Source organism: Aulostomus chinensis, chromosome 14 (assembly GCF_037954235.1).
Source record: "Aulostomus chinensis isolate RoL2024-O1b breed Wild chromosome 14, RoL_Achi_v1.0, whole genome shotgun sequence".
NCBI lineage: Eukaryota > Metazoa > Chordata > Actinopteri > Syngnathiformes > Aulostomidae > Aulostomus > Aulostomus chinensis.
The window spans coordinates 20,334,891-20,352,531 of NC_141333.1; the positions used below are offsets into that span (position 1 = coordinate 20,334,891).

Below are 17,641 nucleotides of genomic sequence, written 5' to 3' on the forward strand. Positions count from 1 at the left end.
CAAATAGGGACTTCGTTGTCACTGATTTAGCTAGATACCTGGCCCGGAGAGACTTAAGTTACTGAGGGTTTAACCAAGTTCACTGACAGACCGAAGATTACAGGGCATGGAGAGCCTCATTCATAAATGCCACAGAGGGCCTGGGTTTAAAGGCAAGTGAAGAAGTGGATCTTCTGACTCGGTGACATGGTGTGGAATCATCCAAGCAAGTTAAAACACCTTCATTCAGTGCATATCAACAGGCCGTCATTGTGTTTGAGCAGAGTTGGGGAAAGACTGGATGAGTGCTTTGGCTCACCTGAAGCTACAAAAAAGGCTCTCTTTGAAAGACTTGAATGTTTTCCAAAAATCAGCAACCAAGAGTCACAAAAACTCAGAGAGTTGGGAGATGTGCTATTGGAAATAACGGCAGCTAAGGAGGATGGCGGCTTGCCAGGCCTTTTATATCTTGACACTGCACGCGGTCTTGCTGTAATTGTGGACAAACTTACATTAAACTTGCAAGAAAATGGATGTCAGAGGGCACTAGATATAAACAGAAGCATCACGTCAGCTTTCCACCATTCTCCTTTTTCTGTTGCTTTATACAAGATGACGCAAGAATGAGAAATGATCCAAGTTTTAAAGCAGTGGTCAAGGCTTCTACATCACAAATCTTTGGCGAAGTCTGCATTCTTGGATGCCTTCGGTGTTTCAACAGACAACGCAGCTCCTTATACACTCAAGACGTGTACTGGGGTGTCTGAAACCTCAGGCCATAGAGCCAGTAGCTTTATCATTAAGTTGTTTGATGGTCAGGCTAGCTTGCACCTACCTACCCTGATAGAGTGTAACACCCTCTCTGATAACTAGTGTTGTGTGCTGAAGAGCGAATTGGTCAAAAATAATGATAATCGATAATTATGAATATAATTATGAATACAATTATTGATTATTAAATAAATTACTAATTAATATTAAATATTAATTATTCAGGGCACCACCCTGATGAGTTCAGGGAGACTATAATACGACCAAACTTGTAACAGTTATCAGTCTTAAACAGAGTTTATCTACTAATAGTCAATATTCTGTAACATGAACTACCTAGGGACAGCTCTGATGTTGAAGGATGAGATCAGAGCACTGGCTATTGCTTAGACACGTGACCACAAATTCGTACATTAAAGACACTACGACTTCTCTCATATAATAAAAATATATTTATTAACACAGTGCATCAATCAATCAGCAACACGTTGGTATAACGGTTATCTAACCAAAAGACACAAGTGATAATATGTGTGTGTGTGTGAACGTGTGAGTGAGGGAGTGAGGAAGGGGAGGGGGAGTATGGTTGCCTAGCAACCAGTTAGCGTCGCAGCGGGGCTAACAGCTAGGCTAGTTAGCTGAGGGCCGCTATTTAGCACCGTGGACGTAGAACTTGTTGAATGTTAATACCTTAGCGGAGCGCTTAGCGAGAGAGAGATAGAGAGAGAGAAAGGACAAAGGTAAACCCAAAAATGTGTGTGTTAACACACTTGTGCAGTATTAATAACCGGTAACACCTTCTCGAGATGTCACAGTTATTAATAACTAATGTCAAAAAATAACGTATAATGCTATGTAATTTCTGCTAATTACTGGACTTCCTTCACATAAACAGAGCATTCATAGACATTATACAACACACTAAGCTATTTCTCTGCCCAGAAAATGCCTAGTTAAAGGAATCCTTGCGGTTTGGCTCGACTCGGAGGGCAGCAGAGCGGCGGCGGGGCAGCCTGCAGGGTCTGCTGGAGTTACTGGTGGGAAGGATGAAGAAGCTGTTGAGCTTTCTTTCACCAGGGACCAGTTCACGCAGATTGCGTGGCTCTACGGTGGCTTCTCTGGACGAGTGGACAGGAGGGAGAGGTGTCCTTTGCGGAGTCTCTGTCGTCACTGCACTGCACTCGAGGTCCGAGGGGGAGAACCGAGGGGTTGAATCTTCTGAAGACGTTGCAAACCACCCAAGGGAAGAAAACCACAGAGAGAAGAAAATCACAGAGAGAGAGAATCTTCTTCGCGCTGATGTTTATATGTGGAGGCCGATGATGTCATTTCCTGTGGGATGATACTGGCTCTCAGCCAATAGCATTTTGACAGGTTCTTGGATGTGGTCAGTGGCCAGGTTCTCAGAGGGGAGCCAGTGGCCAGAGTCATCACACCTCTTTTACGATCCTTTGTTCAAGAGCATGTGGTCACTTGAATTCAGGCTTTGGGGGTGTTAGGCCTCACAGGCTGAAAGACTTTCTTCAGCTGGACTAATCTCTTGACCTGGTTGAGTTGGCACAACATTCCCCTCATTGCGCAGGAGGATGTGGGGCAGACCGCAGTCTTCTGAGCAACCCAATAGCCAACAGTCCAGAGATTGTTCTTGAGATTTGACAGTCCATGGGTTTCTTGGAAAAAGAGATTAATAGTCCAATCCACCTCCTGGGGATTGGAAGGGGTGTGTACAGTCCATATAGTTCGTACAGTTCATAGCTGGAGGCTAGCATGCTAGGCATTCCTGGGCAGAGCTAGACATCTCTGGGCAGAGAACTGTGAACTATTAACTTGTACAGAAACAAAACAAACATGGATACGATACATTAAGGCACTTGCATGAGGCACTAACCATTGTGTATTCCTTCGCTACCTTTGGATTATCGATATATAAATCAATATGACATTCATTGTATACCTGAGTAGACAGTGAGAGCAAAGAGGTAGAGAGAGGAAGGACAGAGTTTAGAGGCTATGTTATTTCTTTCCAGAGAAGGGTTCCTGACCTCGGTGCAAAGTGTGGAATGGACCTGATGGAGACGTCCAGTAGGGCCTGGAGTTTCTTAATGGATTTGTCCATGATAAACGATCTGATTGCCGTCATGACCCAACCACTGAGGAGGAGACTGATGATAACCCAAAACCAACCCTCACCGATGGTGAGATTGTGACCTCTGAATGCATCCAGGATCTCAATGTTAGAGTGATCTCTGTCAGGATTGACATGGTGGAGGTTCATATCGCTGGTGTGTACAGTGGCTCCCTGAGGAACTGTCAGAAACACTGGTTGCTTGGGTAGAGTTAAGGTAGTGGCTGTGTCATGGCGGTTGTCAGATATTAACATCGAGGACGTAAGTGTGTTTAGCCGTCGATTGTCCGCTCTTCCTACATTCGTCTTGTGGTAGGAGAGTATTTGTAGACTGAGTCTAAGTCCTATTTTGAGGTACTTGGGATGTACAAAAATAGGGATTGTGCTGCCAAGACTATATGCCAGGTGGAGCTGGGAGGATTGCACTGCAGTGGTCGTAGCGTATTGGAGAGTTTTTACAACCATCCTGAAGAGACCATGGACGAGGGAATCATACCACCACTCAGGCTAATTCCTCTGTGGAAGCCCTGTCTTTGACTTTCTGCAGAAAGGTGATATCCTCCTTGACAACTTGCGATAATGTCGCTAAGGCATGCAATGGTTTGCTACAGACAGTCAGTGGCGGTCGATGATAAGCGAGCGGCGCTATGGGGTCACGCCAGCATCACGCCCTTGGAGCAGCATGAGCATTGGGAGGAGTCCTCTAGACTCCTTGATAGTGGTGACCCGACCGCTTGACCTGTGTTGAGGGGCCTCGGTGTTTTCACCTGTGCCCAAATGAATCCCTGTCTGTAGTCAATAAGGGGTGTCAACCGATCCAGGAGATCCTGGCCGATGAGCAGCGGTTCTGTGTCAGACATGCAGACATAAATGGGGTGCACCAGGTTCATAGCCTGGAAAGCAATGTTGATCCATACCCGCTGTGTGATACGTGAACTATCCTGCGTGTAGCTGGTGATATTCACGTCGCAGGGTTGGATCTTTAGAGTCTTCCCAAGGTGACGTGTCTCATTGAGGAGCTCTTCAAACATGCTAGTAGTCATCAGGCCAATTTCCAAACCTGTATCTAGCAGGACGGGGGTGTTGATACAACCCCCCACCTCTACTGAGGTATAGATTTCTCAAGGGTTGCCCTGCTGGGCAAGGCTGCCGAGGAATGTCATAGACGGTGGGTTAGGTGTGTCAGGTGCTTTCATGTCAGGCAGGGAGCTTTGCTCCTTCCCCAACCCGACAAAGTAAACTTTGGCGGTGGCAGGGGAAAACTCCTGGCTTAGTCTGGACGATGAGGGTTTGGGGTCTGGCTCCCCCTTTGACCTCGGCAGGTCCGATGGGCACGAAGGACTCCCAAACTGTTTCATTGCCTTCGAAATACACCTCATACTTAAAGCCTCCAGGTCTGATCCTTCCCCGCTGGGAGCTGGATTTACCGGAGCTTTATTTTTAGACCTGTCGTCATGCCCCTTAGCCTTAGGTTGGGTTCTTTCCTTCGGAGGTGGGCGATTAGACCACCTGGGCTTGCTTGACTCTGTCGGAGGCGGGGCCCGCCCGGACTCCGATTCCGAGGTTGCCAGCGTCCTTGGGCCCTGGTCTTCACGGCTCGGCGAGCCTGAGGTACCTCATTGCCTTCGAGGCCCAGGTCGTCCTGGTTGGAGGCCTGGATCCCCAAGACGCGTGGAGTGTTTTCAAACCTCCGATGGGCGGGGTTTAGTGTTTCCCACACCATCTGCGCATACTTTTTAACTTGCACAGTGGTGAAGTTGCCCGTCCTGCTACGCATAGACACATCGTATCGTATGCTGTCATGCAGGTTGAAGAGAAAGAGGGACTTGAACCCCTGGTCTTCTTCTTCCAGTCCTGCTTGATAGCGGCCCTGGAAGTAAGCAGACGTCAGACGGTTGAAGAATGCCTGTGGTGACTCCTCTCTTTTCTGCTTCATGGCAAAAGCGTCGAGAACGGCTGACGTCTGGTCTGTGTACAGGCCATACTCTTCCCGCAATGCAGAGCACAACCTTGGATAGCTTGTCCGTACGTCTGGGGCAAGCGTTTCAATAAAGTCCCTCACCTGTCGAGTTGTGGTTCTCCACACAAGCCTGGTCTTCTCATAGGCAGAAGCCTGGGGGACGCTACTCAAGCTGAAATCGACCTCCTGAAGGTAAGCATCGATGTCCGCTCAGAGTGCGTTGGGATCGAATCGGTCGATGGCCTTGGCGAGGCTTTCAAGCTGATGGGCGTGCAGTCCGCTCATTGACTCTGCCCACGGATTAGCAAGATACAGGTCATTGTGCAGATTGAAGGTGGGGAAGGTGTCCCCCCATCCATATGTTGGGGTGGACTTGTACCACTCTCGGGGGCTTGGCTTCTGGCCCAAGCCCCCTGTGCGTGGGTACCCCCCATAACCTAATGGTTCCGCCCCCCTTTCCGGAAGGGAGAAGGGACGGCGGGAAGGGAAGGAATGTGATGCTTCGGAGGAAGGCGGAGCATCGAAAGCGACCGAGCGGTTATACTCGGGCGTGCGGTTGGCAGAGGCGAACCTGGGAGTGGGGCGGCTGTCGGGCAGGGTGTTTTCCTCTGCCTCGCCATCCTCACTGGGTACTCTCGCCTGCACATCTGCCTCAGGACCAGAGGAATCTGGCCCGGCCTGGTTTCTTATGTCTGGATCATTCGTCGCCTGCAGCTGTGAAACCTGCTCTTGTAGCTCTTTCACTTGCAAGTACTTCCTGTGGAGAGACTGTGCAAGTCTCAACTCTGGTTGAGTTGGCACAACACCAGTATGAAATTCCCACACCTAATTTTGCTCGTAACCATGCATACCTCAAATATCTGGCAGACAAGATCCCACCTCTTGACCCAGAGGCTAACATCCTCTCGTTGCTCACACAAGACATCATCCAAGCAAACAAGGTGCAGGGGCAGTGCCCTTCGCACAGAGACTAGCACTGGGATGGGTCATCGTTGGTGATGTTCTTCTTGGAGGAGCACACAGACCTACGTCAGTGAAGGTTTTCAGAACCAGTGTCTTGGAGAATGGCCGTCCAAGCCTCTTTTCCCCTTGTCAGAACAGCTTCAGAGTGAAGGAACAGTTTCAACCACAGGGTCAGCCATGTGACGTGTACGATCCAGCACAGATAAACGCAATTGGAAAACCTGTCTTTTGTCACAGTGAGAACGACAAGATGCTAGCACCTTCTCTGGAGGACAGAGCCTTCCTGCAGATCATGGAAAAGGGGTTCTACCAGGATGATACTAACTGCTGGGTAGCTCTTCTACCCTTCTGCTCTCCAAGGTGCCGTCTTACTAATAACGGGACTGGCAGTTTCATGCCTAAACTCATTGTGCTGCACACAAAGGAAATGTTCTGAAATGAAGGAACATTTCATGCAAAAGTTGTTTGATAAGGGTCATGCAGAGCTTGCTTCATCTTTAAGAGCGGGCGAAGAATGTTGGTATGTCCCATTCTTCAGTGAATACCATCCTCAGAAGCCAGGTAACATAAGGGTGGTATTTGACTCTAGTGCGAAACACCATGGGGTGTCTTTGAATGACGTGTTTCTCACAGGCCCAAACATGAATAACAGTTTGGTTGGAGTTCTTCACTTCAGTGAGGAGCCGGTGGCAGTAACGGTGGACATAGAGCAGATGTTTCACTGCTTTCTGGTACATGAAGACCACAGGAATTTCCTTTGTTTCCTGTGGCATTGCAACAATAACTCAGATGAAGACATAGTGCGATCACAGGATGCGAGTACACGTGCTTGGCAACAGCCCCTCACCAGCTGTTGCAGTCTTTGGCCTTCGGAAGGCAGGACACCAGTCCAACACTCAATAGGGCAGGAAGCCAGGTAATTCGTCAAAAGACACTTCTTTGTCTGTCACTGTTACATCTGTCTCCAATCCAACCGAGGCCATCATATTGCTGAGAGATACACAAGGTTCACTTGCTACCTCCAACCTGAGGTTGCACAAGATTGCCTCAAACTGTTGAAAAGTCATTATAGCTTTCTCTGGTGAAGACATTGCAGTTGGGTTGAAGGATCTGGACTTCAATAATGAGTTTCCACCCCTTCAAAGAAGCTTAGGAGTCAGTTGGAATATTCTGGCAGATGTGTTTACATTTTGAGTTTCTGAAACAATCAAACCCTATACCAGGAGAGGAGTCTTGATGACAATTAACAGTCTCTTTGATCGTCTTGGGTTTGCAGTGCCAGTAAGTATCCAAGGCAGGGCTCTGCTGAGAGAACTAACCAAAGACACCTGCGCATGGGATGAACCACTCCGAGAGGCACAGCTCAGAGTAAGGCAGAAATGGAGGGACTCTTTCAAGCACCTGGAGCTCATTAAAACCCCAAGACCATACACGACCACCTCTCTTGCAGACGCACGGCAGAAGGAGGTTTTTATTTTTTGTGATGCTTCTACACAAGCCATAGCTGCGGTGGCTTACTTGAACACCACTAACACTGAGGGCCAGGTGGAGATTGTATTTTTCTTTGGGAAGGCCTTGCTCCAAAACCCAAAGCAAGCATCCCAAAACTGGAACTGTGCGATGCAGTCCTCACTGTTGATGATCGCAGAGATGAGGTGGACATTCAGTTCAACAGCACATGCTTCTTTTCCGACAGCAAAGTCATCCTCGGCTACATACACAATAAGACCAGGAGGTTCCATGTGTATGTACACAACAGGGTGCAGAAAATCAGACAAGAATCTCGCCCGAAACAACAGAGTTGTTAGTACAGTACCCTCAGATCAGAATCCAGTGTATCACGGATCAAGATCTCTCTCAGCTGCTGATTTGTCCTCTCGCACATGGCTGAAGGGACCTAGCTTTCTGCTCAAGCCTGCTCAAAGCATCCTGCCAGACCCGGTATCCTTTAGCTTAGTCAATCCAGAAATTGATGCGGAGGTATGACCTTTGCTCACATCAGCATCTCTGACGTCATCTGCTTGAACACAAAAAACCTGGCCCCCTTCTCAAGCTGGAAAACACTTATCAGAGCAGTTGCAAGACTAGTCCACATCACTCGTACTTTCGCACAGGGGGAGAATGAGACTTGTAAAGGATGGCACGTGTGAAGAGCTTGCCATCACAGACTTTGACAAGGCCAAGGGGGCCATCATAAAGGCTGTCCAGCATGAAGACATTTCCAGAGGAGCTGAAGCTCCTCCCCAGAGGCAGCCCTCTTGTGAAGCTTTGCCCCTATCTTGATGAGACCAGACAGTTAAGGATGGGGGAAGGCTCACGCAGCCAGACCTTTAAAGTGAAGAGAAGAACAGCACGTGACCAATCTGTTGATATGGCATCATCACAGATAGGATCAACACCAGGGGCATCATTTCACTGAGGGTGCCTTAAGGACAGCAGGAATTTGGATCATTGGTGGAAAGTGACCAATCAGCAGCCTCATTCCTGTGTGGCTTGTCACAAACTTAAGGGAAGAATACTGATCCAGAAGATGGCAGATTTGCCTCCAGATTGCGTGGATGTAGATGTGTTTGGGCCATGGTCAATCATTTCACGTGGGACAAGAGGAGGACTTGCAAGCAGCAAACAGCAGGCAATGCTGTTCACCTGCCTCAGAACAAGGGCTGTCCATTTGGAGGTGCTGGAATCTATGGATGCTTCCTCTTGCATTAATGCTCTGTGGAGATTTTTCTCTGTCAGGGGTCCAGCAAAGCAATTCAGCCATTCACTAATTTTGTTGCTGCCACCAAAGAGCTTAGACTCAGTTCTAAGGCCGCCACACAGCCAAGCATGAAAGCTTTCCTTCAAGACAGTGGGTACACCTGGGTGTTCAATTCACCCCATTCGCTCCCATATGGGAGGTAGTTGGGAGCAAATAATTGGAGTTGCACACAGGATCCTGGACTCTCTGCTGTCTGACATCAGACCTCAACGCCTCACGCATGAGGTTCTCACTACATTCATGTGTGAAGTAGCAGCTATCATGAATGCACGCCAACTGGTTCTAGTATCTAGTGACCCAGACTCTCCAATCATTCTCACACCAGCATTGCTTCTTACACAGAAGCTTGGGGTGTCTCCCAAGATTTGGGGGGGAAAAGGATCTCTACAAATGACAGCAGAGACGAGTCCAGCACCTCGGCAATTCCTTTTGGCATTGCTGGAGGAAGCAATACCTCTCCACACTGCAAAGCTGTCGAAAATGGTGTTCAACACGACCGAGTCTTCAGGACAGTGACATGCCTTTTGAAGGATTCACAAGCATGCAGGAACAACTGGCCCTGGGGGTTGTGGTAAATGGTAAATGGACTCAATTTTATATAGCGCTTTTCTACCTTAGCGGTACTCAAAGCGCTTTACAGTGTCATCTCATTCACCCATTCACACACACACACACACTGATGGTGGAGGCTGCCATGCAAGGTGCCAACCTACTCATCAGGAGCAATTATGGGTTCAGTATCTTGCTCAAAGACACTTTGACATGGTCACCGGGGTCAGGGATCAAACCAGCGACCCTTTGGTTGCTAGACGGCCACTCTTCCCCTGAGCCATACCAAGACTTACCCCAGCAGTGTTGGACAAGTCAGGAAGGCAGATGTCAAAGTTATCAAAGATGGTGTTTGCAAGTCATACCTGAGACCAATTACAGATATGGTTCATCTTCTGTCTGATACTAAATAAGTTTAAGTTATGACATCTACTGATGTCAGGCGGAGAATGTTCTGGCTCTTGCAGTATTTCAGAGCCTATTAATTTGTTGAAGAGTTAATTTTGTCAATTTCTGACATTTTTGGTTATTTTGTGCTTGCTTTTAGTTTGAAGGTACAGACAGGAAGTAGAAAGGGAAAAAACAACTGACAAGAAGTGAAGGTTCACCACGTTTGTGCCATTTCTCCTGTCATTTTACTTCATTATTGCTGTTGATTTGAGGCCCTTGACGTCTTCTGTGAGAAAACTAAACTATTTAACAGAGTCAATTGCAGCACCATGAATGATGTAACAGTAATGTTACAGTACCTCAAAGAAATATTATGCTCACTCAGGCAGCTGCATGCATATCAGACTAGATAAGACCAGAGCAAATTAGGATAGTGCTTCGCCGCCGTACAACAAATAATGTAGGCTGCATGTATTTTCAGCCTTGCATGGACTGTGTTTTTTAACTCATGGCGTTGAGTAGGAACAAGTGTGTCTGGTCGAAGTTATAACTTCATGTAGGAAAGAAAATGTGAACACACATTGAGAAGACATCTGAGCTGCGCATTTCAAATCATGTTTTACCAGAGACATTTATAACACTGTTTATCCACCTGCCTATTAACAACAGACATATACTTAGTGACCTCTTAATTAGGCACTGTGAAATGTAATGCACACCAATAACAGCCCAATCATGAATTCTACTTCAATGAATGTATTACTTTGTAAATGCTGACACTGTCAGAGAGACTTCTTTATGTTTACTGAGATGATAGTCAATTTAAGACTATATTTAAGCCATCAAAAGTCTTTTATCTTTTTTTTATTTGAATAATGAAAAAAATTTACTTTGCCAATATATTACTTATCTGATTTTTTTTTCCCCTTATGTCAAAATTGACATCGGACCCAAAAGTCCACATCAGTCAGGCCCTGATCACTGCAGTACTACCCCAAATGTTCTAATTATAGCCCTAACTCAACAAGAAAGCAATATAACTAAACTGGAAATCATAGCAAAACATTAACATCCTTAACATCTTTTAAGAGACTTCATATCCCTTGAAAAAAACATCAGCATTCATCAACCATACAACATCTGAATTCAATAAGATGTGGTCCACAACCATCAATAAATTAACCTCTGCTACTGCTGATTTCCAATTCCTGATAAAGGGATCCCCTGAATATGTAACACACTATTCAACACCCCCCCCCCCCCGCTGTTTTTGTTTCCTCTTCCACCATGACTTTTGTATTTTTTTTGGTATCAGACACATTATCATAGCAATAGTCATCATCATGTAATATAATCTTAATTTTGTGATTATATTTTGATATTGTCGGATAAAGGGGATAATCAGTGGTGATGATGAGGTGAATAATAATCACTACTTTTAATACAGTATTCTACGAATACTATTGCAGGGTTTCGCAGAGAAAAGCATTTAGGCCAGTGGCATGTGTCTTATTTTGATATGTCTGACCCCCCTGGGGGTCAAGGGGCAGTGTTTTTTTTTAACACTTTAAAGTTGAATGCATCAAGCTGGTGCACTTTGACAGAAAAATTAAGAGGCTTATTAGATTAGGAACTTTTGTTCTTAGCAATTTTCTAGTCTAGTAAACAATATTATATAGATATAATTGGTGATTATACTCACAATAGATTATAAATGAGACAGTGATTATTGCTGCTTACAAACTGTCAAGACCATGACATAAGTCCCTACATTAAGTCAATAAAAAATGACTGGATTTTGTAAAGACATCATAATGTGCTGCGATGATTAAATCCTTTATCCAACCACCAAAGAGATACTTTTTAAACACAGTAAAAAGTTGCACTCAACATAAATCTTGCCAAAAAACAGTTGTAAACCTGGTGGTAAGCCTGTTGATCCAATCATCACACTGCATGTGCCATGCTAGCACGCAACTGACAATTGCTGCTCGTCAACAGGAGTGAGTTGCAAGCAACACTTTAGAGTGAGGACAACGAGAGATGTTGTGTTTATGTCTATTGGGCAATAATAAAAGCAGGTTAACAGCACAAACAACACAAAAATTGTAACCTTACATTTATGTGATTTTTACATTTTATTTTAACTGGACAATGATTCTGTTGAACCAGGTTAATATTCAACAAACTCTACAGTCTGTCAAAAGATAAGCCAAAAAGATAAGCCAAAAATATGGTATTATGTGTCACTCTTGACCAACGTATGCCGATTTATTCCACTTTTCCACACTACAATTCTGGTGCTCCTCCTCTCTCTCCACTCTAGCACAGATCAAAGACAGAACAGTGGGGGAGGGGTTCTTAAAGGGCCAGCTCTCAGCTCTGCTCTCTCTCTAGCACAGATCAAAGACAGAGCAGTGGGGGAGGGGTTCTTAAAGGGCCAGCTCTCAGCTCTGCTCTCTCTCTAGCACAGATCAAAGACAGAGCAGTGAGGGAGGGGTTCTTAAAGGGCCAGCTCTCAGCTCTGCTCTCACTCTAGCACAGATCAAAGACAGAGCAGTGGGGGAGGGGTTCTTAAAGGGCCAGCTCTCAGCTCTGCTCTCACTCTAGCACAGATCAAAGACAGAGCAGTGGGGGAGGGGTTCTTAAAGGGCCAGCTCTCAGCTCTGCTCTCACTCTAGCACAGATCAAAGACAGAGCAGTGGGGGAGGGGTTCTTAAAGGGCCAGCTCTCAGCTCTGCTCTCGCTCTAGCACAGATCAAAGACAGAGCAGTGGGGGAGGGGTTCTTAAAGGGCCAGCTCTCAGCTCTGCTCTCGCTCTAGCACAGATCAAAGACAGAGCAGTGGGGGAGGGGTTCTTAAAGGGCCAGCTCTCAGCTCTGCTCTCGCTCTAGCACAGATCAAAGACAGAGCAGTGGGGGAGGGGTTCTTAAAGGGCCAGCTCTCAGCTCTGCTCTCACTCTCTGATCAGACTCAGGATTCTAACTCCTAAACTACAAGGCCTACAGATTTGTCAATTACACCATTGGATTCGGCCCGGTGTTAGCGATGCAGCCGCAGGCCCTAACAACGCTGCTTGCAGCTTTAATTATTAGAAACTAATTTCTAACAGCCATAACAATCTAATTTGGCATATAAATTTGACTAAAATCTGGCAAAATACTGAATGTGCTACTGCACGACACACTTCTGGTCAGGCCTTATTGAGACAGACAATTTTTTTAGAGCAATATAAGCTGATTACAATCAGCATCCAAAGGTTTGGTGCACAGCTGCTTTTAATCAACATAATTGTAAATGAAAATGTACAGCGTATTGCTGTGACCCCACAGAAAGACAAAAAAGATCATGGAAGTTTATGATGATAACACTAAGAGCTTCATGTTTCAACTGATATTTTAATGTAAAAAAATTATATTTTCACATTGTTTAAACAAAGAACATATAAACTTATCACTTCTGAAATGTGAAATATATGTTTTATCGTAAAAATGTGAAACTTATCATTTTCCATCCATGCATCCATCCATTTTCTTCTGCTTATCTTCAGGGTCATGAGGGGGCTGGAGCCTATCCCAGCAGCTTTCGGGCGAGAGACGGGGTTCACCCTGGACAGGTCACCAGTCCATCACAGGGCCAACACATAGAGACAGACAACCATTCACACTAACAGTCACACCTACGGTCAATTTAGAGTATCCAATTATCCAAGTCCCCATTTGCATGTCTTTGGACTGTGGGAGGAAGGCGGAGTACCCGGAGAGAACCCACACAGGCACAGGGAGAACATGGAGACTCCAAACAGAAAGATCCCGTGTCTGAACCTGCACTGCACCACCATGCCGCCCACTTAACATTTTCCATCCATCCATCCATTTTCTTCCGCTTATTCCTGTTAAGGGTCGCGGGGGGGCTGGAGCATATCCCAGCGGCTATGGGCGAGAAGCGGGGTTCACCCTGGACAGGTCACTGACTATTTTATCTAATGATAATTAGAAGAAGAAGATGATGATGATGATGATGATATTGTTCATCACATTTAACAATGTTGTTGCTTTACAATATATCAATCAACAAAAAAGTTATAATGAAAAGCCCAACCCCAGGGAATATTTCCTTAACATTTCCTGATATTATTCCTTCCACTGTAGTTGCATTGCCCACGGCTGGAAGAAGAGCATATCGGTTGGTCATATGTGCCAGCAGACCCCATAACATACACCATTACACCATATCATAAATTGTATTCTGTGTCAATTTATTATAATGTAATGTATCTATAATGTAACCCCAACCCCACTGTGTGTTCAGACAGTACAGGACTCCATGATGCTGAGTGTTTCAGCCTGGTCTTTGGTTTTGAGTCAAACCATATCTCCAATAATGTCACCATAATTATGAATTTCTTAATTGTAATTTCTGTATTCACTCTCAAATATCTACAAAGTAATGAATGTCAAACAGTGAATTATAGGATTGGGGGATATGTTTAGATTTTCAAATTGGCCATCAATACACCTACAATTACCAATATATCAGACAACAAACAAGCTGAAGAAAAAAGCTCTAAAAATGCAATCAATCAATCCAACATTTTCTGCACAATGTGAGCAAAGACATTAACAGTGTATCTGAATCAAGACTCCACAAGTATGCTGTTTTGGGAAGAGGAGAGGAACATTGCTGCTGATTTTGCTTTATCATTGTTTTATATACATTTAAAGCATATCTAGGGCAAGATTGTAGGCGTTTAGAAATTTAATCTCCTATAATATACAGTGAGATAATATGAAGATAGTCTCACGGTGTTAACTTTAATCTTTAAACCTGATGTTCACTTCCCAAACAGCTCATAACCAATTATTAGGCTACCATGTTGTATTTAAATGAAAACTGAATGGCTAAATGATTAGTAATGATTAGTAAAGCTATTCAGAGTGTTCTATGGCACATATTTGCTTTTGATGTTAACGTGTTTATAGACAAGAAGAAAAATAGGTGCATGTTTAACAGAGGAACAGGCACCACTCATTAAACATCTTACACCTTGATCCGCCTGGTTATTAGAGGACAACAAAAACTACCATCTTTTCAATAATATATCTCCCTCACTACAAGTCAAAACCAAATGTTTATCAGTGGGACTTGATTATCACACACTTTAATTCTGAATCACAGCCCAGTGTGAATCGTCTTATTTTATCAGTGTTCACCACAAATTGTGTCATAAACAATATGCTGAAACAGGCCTTGCCGAACGGATTTACCCTTACCTCTTGTGCCGGTTTTGTGCTTGTCCTCATCTATGCAACTGTATTTATGCAATATGAAACTCAATACGACCTTGTGGTTGTCAGTGCAACGTTGCGGTAAATGTCTTGGATAAATGACTCGGTGTACAGAGATGAAGCAGGTTGCTATGCCTGCATTTACTGTCACCATGTGAGCTGCAATGGTCGGCCCTCAAATAGCGAATAGCAGAATAAAGAATAACTCAAACGAAGCAAAGACACAAGCGCAGGGGCAGAATCAGAAAAATTTACATTGTCCTGTCCTTCCCTGCAAATGCTCTCGACATCCAAACGGCACCAGTCTCAATTTTATGCTATATTCTGCCGCCTCCATCAATTGCAAGGCTGACTTCATTTGAAATTGTAGATGTTTTACCTGCAGCGCCGCCATCAGCATCCAAATGTTCGAATGATGCATAATGATGAGCTATCACGCCCTTCTTTCCACAACCGACAGAGCTCTTCGCGCAGTGCTGGGCGTATATGTAGGCTTTTTAATTCCCGGTAAACCCCGGCGGCATGAGGAGACCTCACTCCCCCATCAAACTCTCTTCAGTGTCTGCTGCTGTGGACGAGTCGACCCACTGAAGCTCCTCCGCTTCTCCGTGGCGTCCTCCAGAGGACAATTGGGAGCATTAACCAATATAGCTTGCCTGCAAATCTAGAATACGTCTACTGTGAGAATTTTAATTGACTCGCAGTTTTGTAGAGACTTATTCATAGCCTTGGCACACAAATAAAAAGATGCAGGGTCGCATACAATTTTCTTTGGGTATAAGATTGATATATATGACAAAAAAGTCACCTTACAATGCATTAAAAAGAGTTACAATGTATAAAATAGTAAAATAGTTGTCAGACAACAGAGAGTAAAATTACAAACATCAAAAGAAACTTAGGGAACCAAACAAATGCAGGAAGAGGGATCAAATTACAGAAACACAAGGGAAAAGGGAACAATATAGAACCGTTGTTCTCAAACTTTTTTAATCAAGTACACCCTCAGAAAAAAAAGTGCTTCAAGTACCATCATTTTGACCTAGGTTTAAAATACTGTAATGTAGCCTACTCTATCGGGGTAGGGAACATTTTTTCTTAGAAAGTCACACTGACTTGGATAAATTAAATGAAGGGCTGTTCATCACACAACAAGAAGGAAACATGAAACTGGAACGCTGGAATATTTTTATGAATTTTAACTTGACATCAACTGCATGATTCGGTCTGGGGAACTCTAAGATTGAAATGAAAAGATCCACTTTTTGCCAGTTGCTGATATTGATATTGATCACTGATGATATGAAAATAAGTTTTAAAGATGGCAGCACTGGGGTGCATGTGGTTAGCAGTGTCGCCTCACAACAACTTTTTGTTCAGGGTTCGAGCCTGGGGCTTTTCTGAGTGGAGTTTGTGTGGTTTCCCTGTGCCTGCGTGGATTCTCTCCAGGTACGCCAGCTTTCTCCCACAGTCAAAAGACATGCAAGTTCAGTGAATCGGCAACTCTAATTTGACTGTAGGTCTGGCTGTGAGTGTGAATGGTCGTTTGTGCTATGTGTGTTGGAGCTGTGATGGACTGGCGAGAAGTGCCACAGTTCTGGCACTTTACATGATGAGTTATTGCCTTATGACACTTTTTATAATAGCTGGATTTAATTTGGGTGGAGAAAGAATGTGGTGCCTCTGTATTAGATGGAGTCTGATGTTATGGTTTGTGCTGTAAATTTAACTTAAAATTGGAAGAAAAAACAAAAACAAAAACAACCTTGCATAGTGCATCCAAATTGTTTTCAGCAAAAGTCTGTGTCAGCGTGTCTGTTGTTTCTGAGAACATGGTAGCAGGGATTTGGACAGGCACCGAAGCAGAAATATTTCAGCCTGGCCACCCAGTGGAATGGCAGCACAGCACTGATGACTTCACTCCTCCATCCTCCACATGAATTGCTTCTATCATCTACCTGTTCTTCCATCCGTAAACCCTAACCCCCAATCTCTGTCCATCTCCCTCTTTGCTTTGTTTTGTCAAACATCCTCTGCCCCACATCCATCCTGTCATTTCCATGTCTTCTGCCTCCACATTTTTATAGCCTTTTCCTTCCCAAGCATTCTTTCTCCCCTCAGGGCATCTAGAAATATCTATTACCTCTCCCTCAGTGTGCCTCTGTGTTTTTCCTCTCGCTTCTCCAATCATTCTCTAAAGTCACTTACTCACACTGGATGCATCCCCATTGATGCAAACACATGGTATTTTGTGCAATTCAAAGACTTCTGAACTACAGGGTGGGTTGTAAAACCCAATAATCATTAAAAACAAAAAGTCATTATAATGACTGTAAACATGCAAATAGTCTCTCTCTCTCTCTCTCTCTATATATATATATATGTGTGTGTGTGTGTGTGTGTGTACATACATACATACATGTGTGTACATCTATCTATCTATCGATCTATGGCTCTCTACCGTTTATTTATCTTAACTGGATGGGTTATTGTTGGCCGTAACCACATGCATAACTCCTTTATTTTGAGGAAAACTCAGTGAAATCCACCTGTAACTTCTCTTTTATGCATCTTTCTATGCTTTCAGGTTGAAACTTGACTGAAAACTCACTTTGAACAAAAGTTATGGCTGTTTTGTGTCACAGGTCACAAATAGTGTTTTCTCAGCGAGAGAAGGCCAAAATGAACACTTCATGCAGAACTCCTGTATTTTGAGGAAAACTGAGTGAAATCCACCTGTAACTTCAAGTTTATGCATCTTTCTATGTTTTCAGGTTGAAACTTGTCTGAAAACTTAATTTTCATAAAAGTTATGGCTGTTTTGTATCACGGGTCAAAAATACACTGTAAACCCG

At 44.4% G+C, this 17,641-nt stretch overlaps 1 protein-coding gene across 4 annotated transcripts in view; it reads right to left on the reverse strand.

Moving 5' to 3' along the window:
* The window catches only part of LOC147250087 (cadherin-2-like), a 188,926-nt gene extending 173,561 nt beyond the window's left edge, over positions 1-15,365 (reverse strand). For all 4 annotated transcript variants that reach the window (XM_086224202.1, XM_086224200.1, XM_086224203.1 and 1 more), the window contains exon 1: positions 15,166-15,365. In XM_086224202.1, the coding sequence (XP_086080328.1) occupies positions 15,166-15,207 (42 nt within the window). In that variant the 5' untranslated portion in view covers positions 15,208-15,365. The remainder of the gene's footprint in view (positions 1-15,165) is intronic.
* Between the last annotated feature and the right edge of the window lie 2,276 nt (positions 15,366-17,641).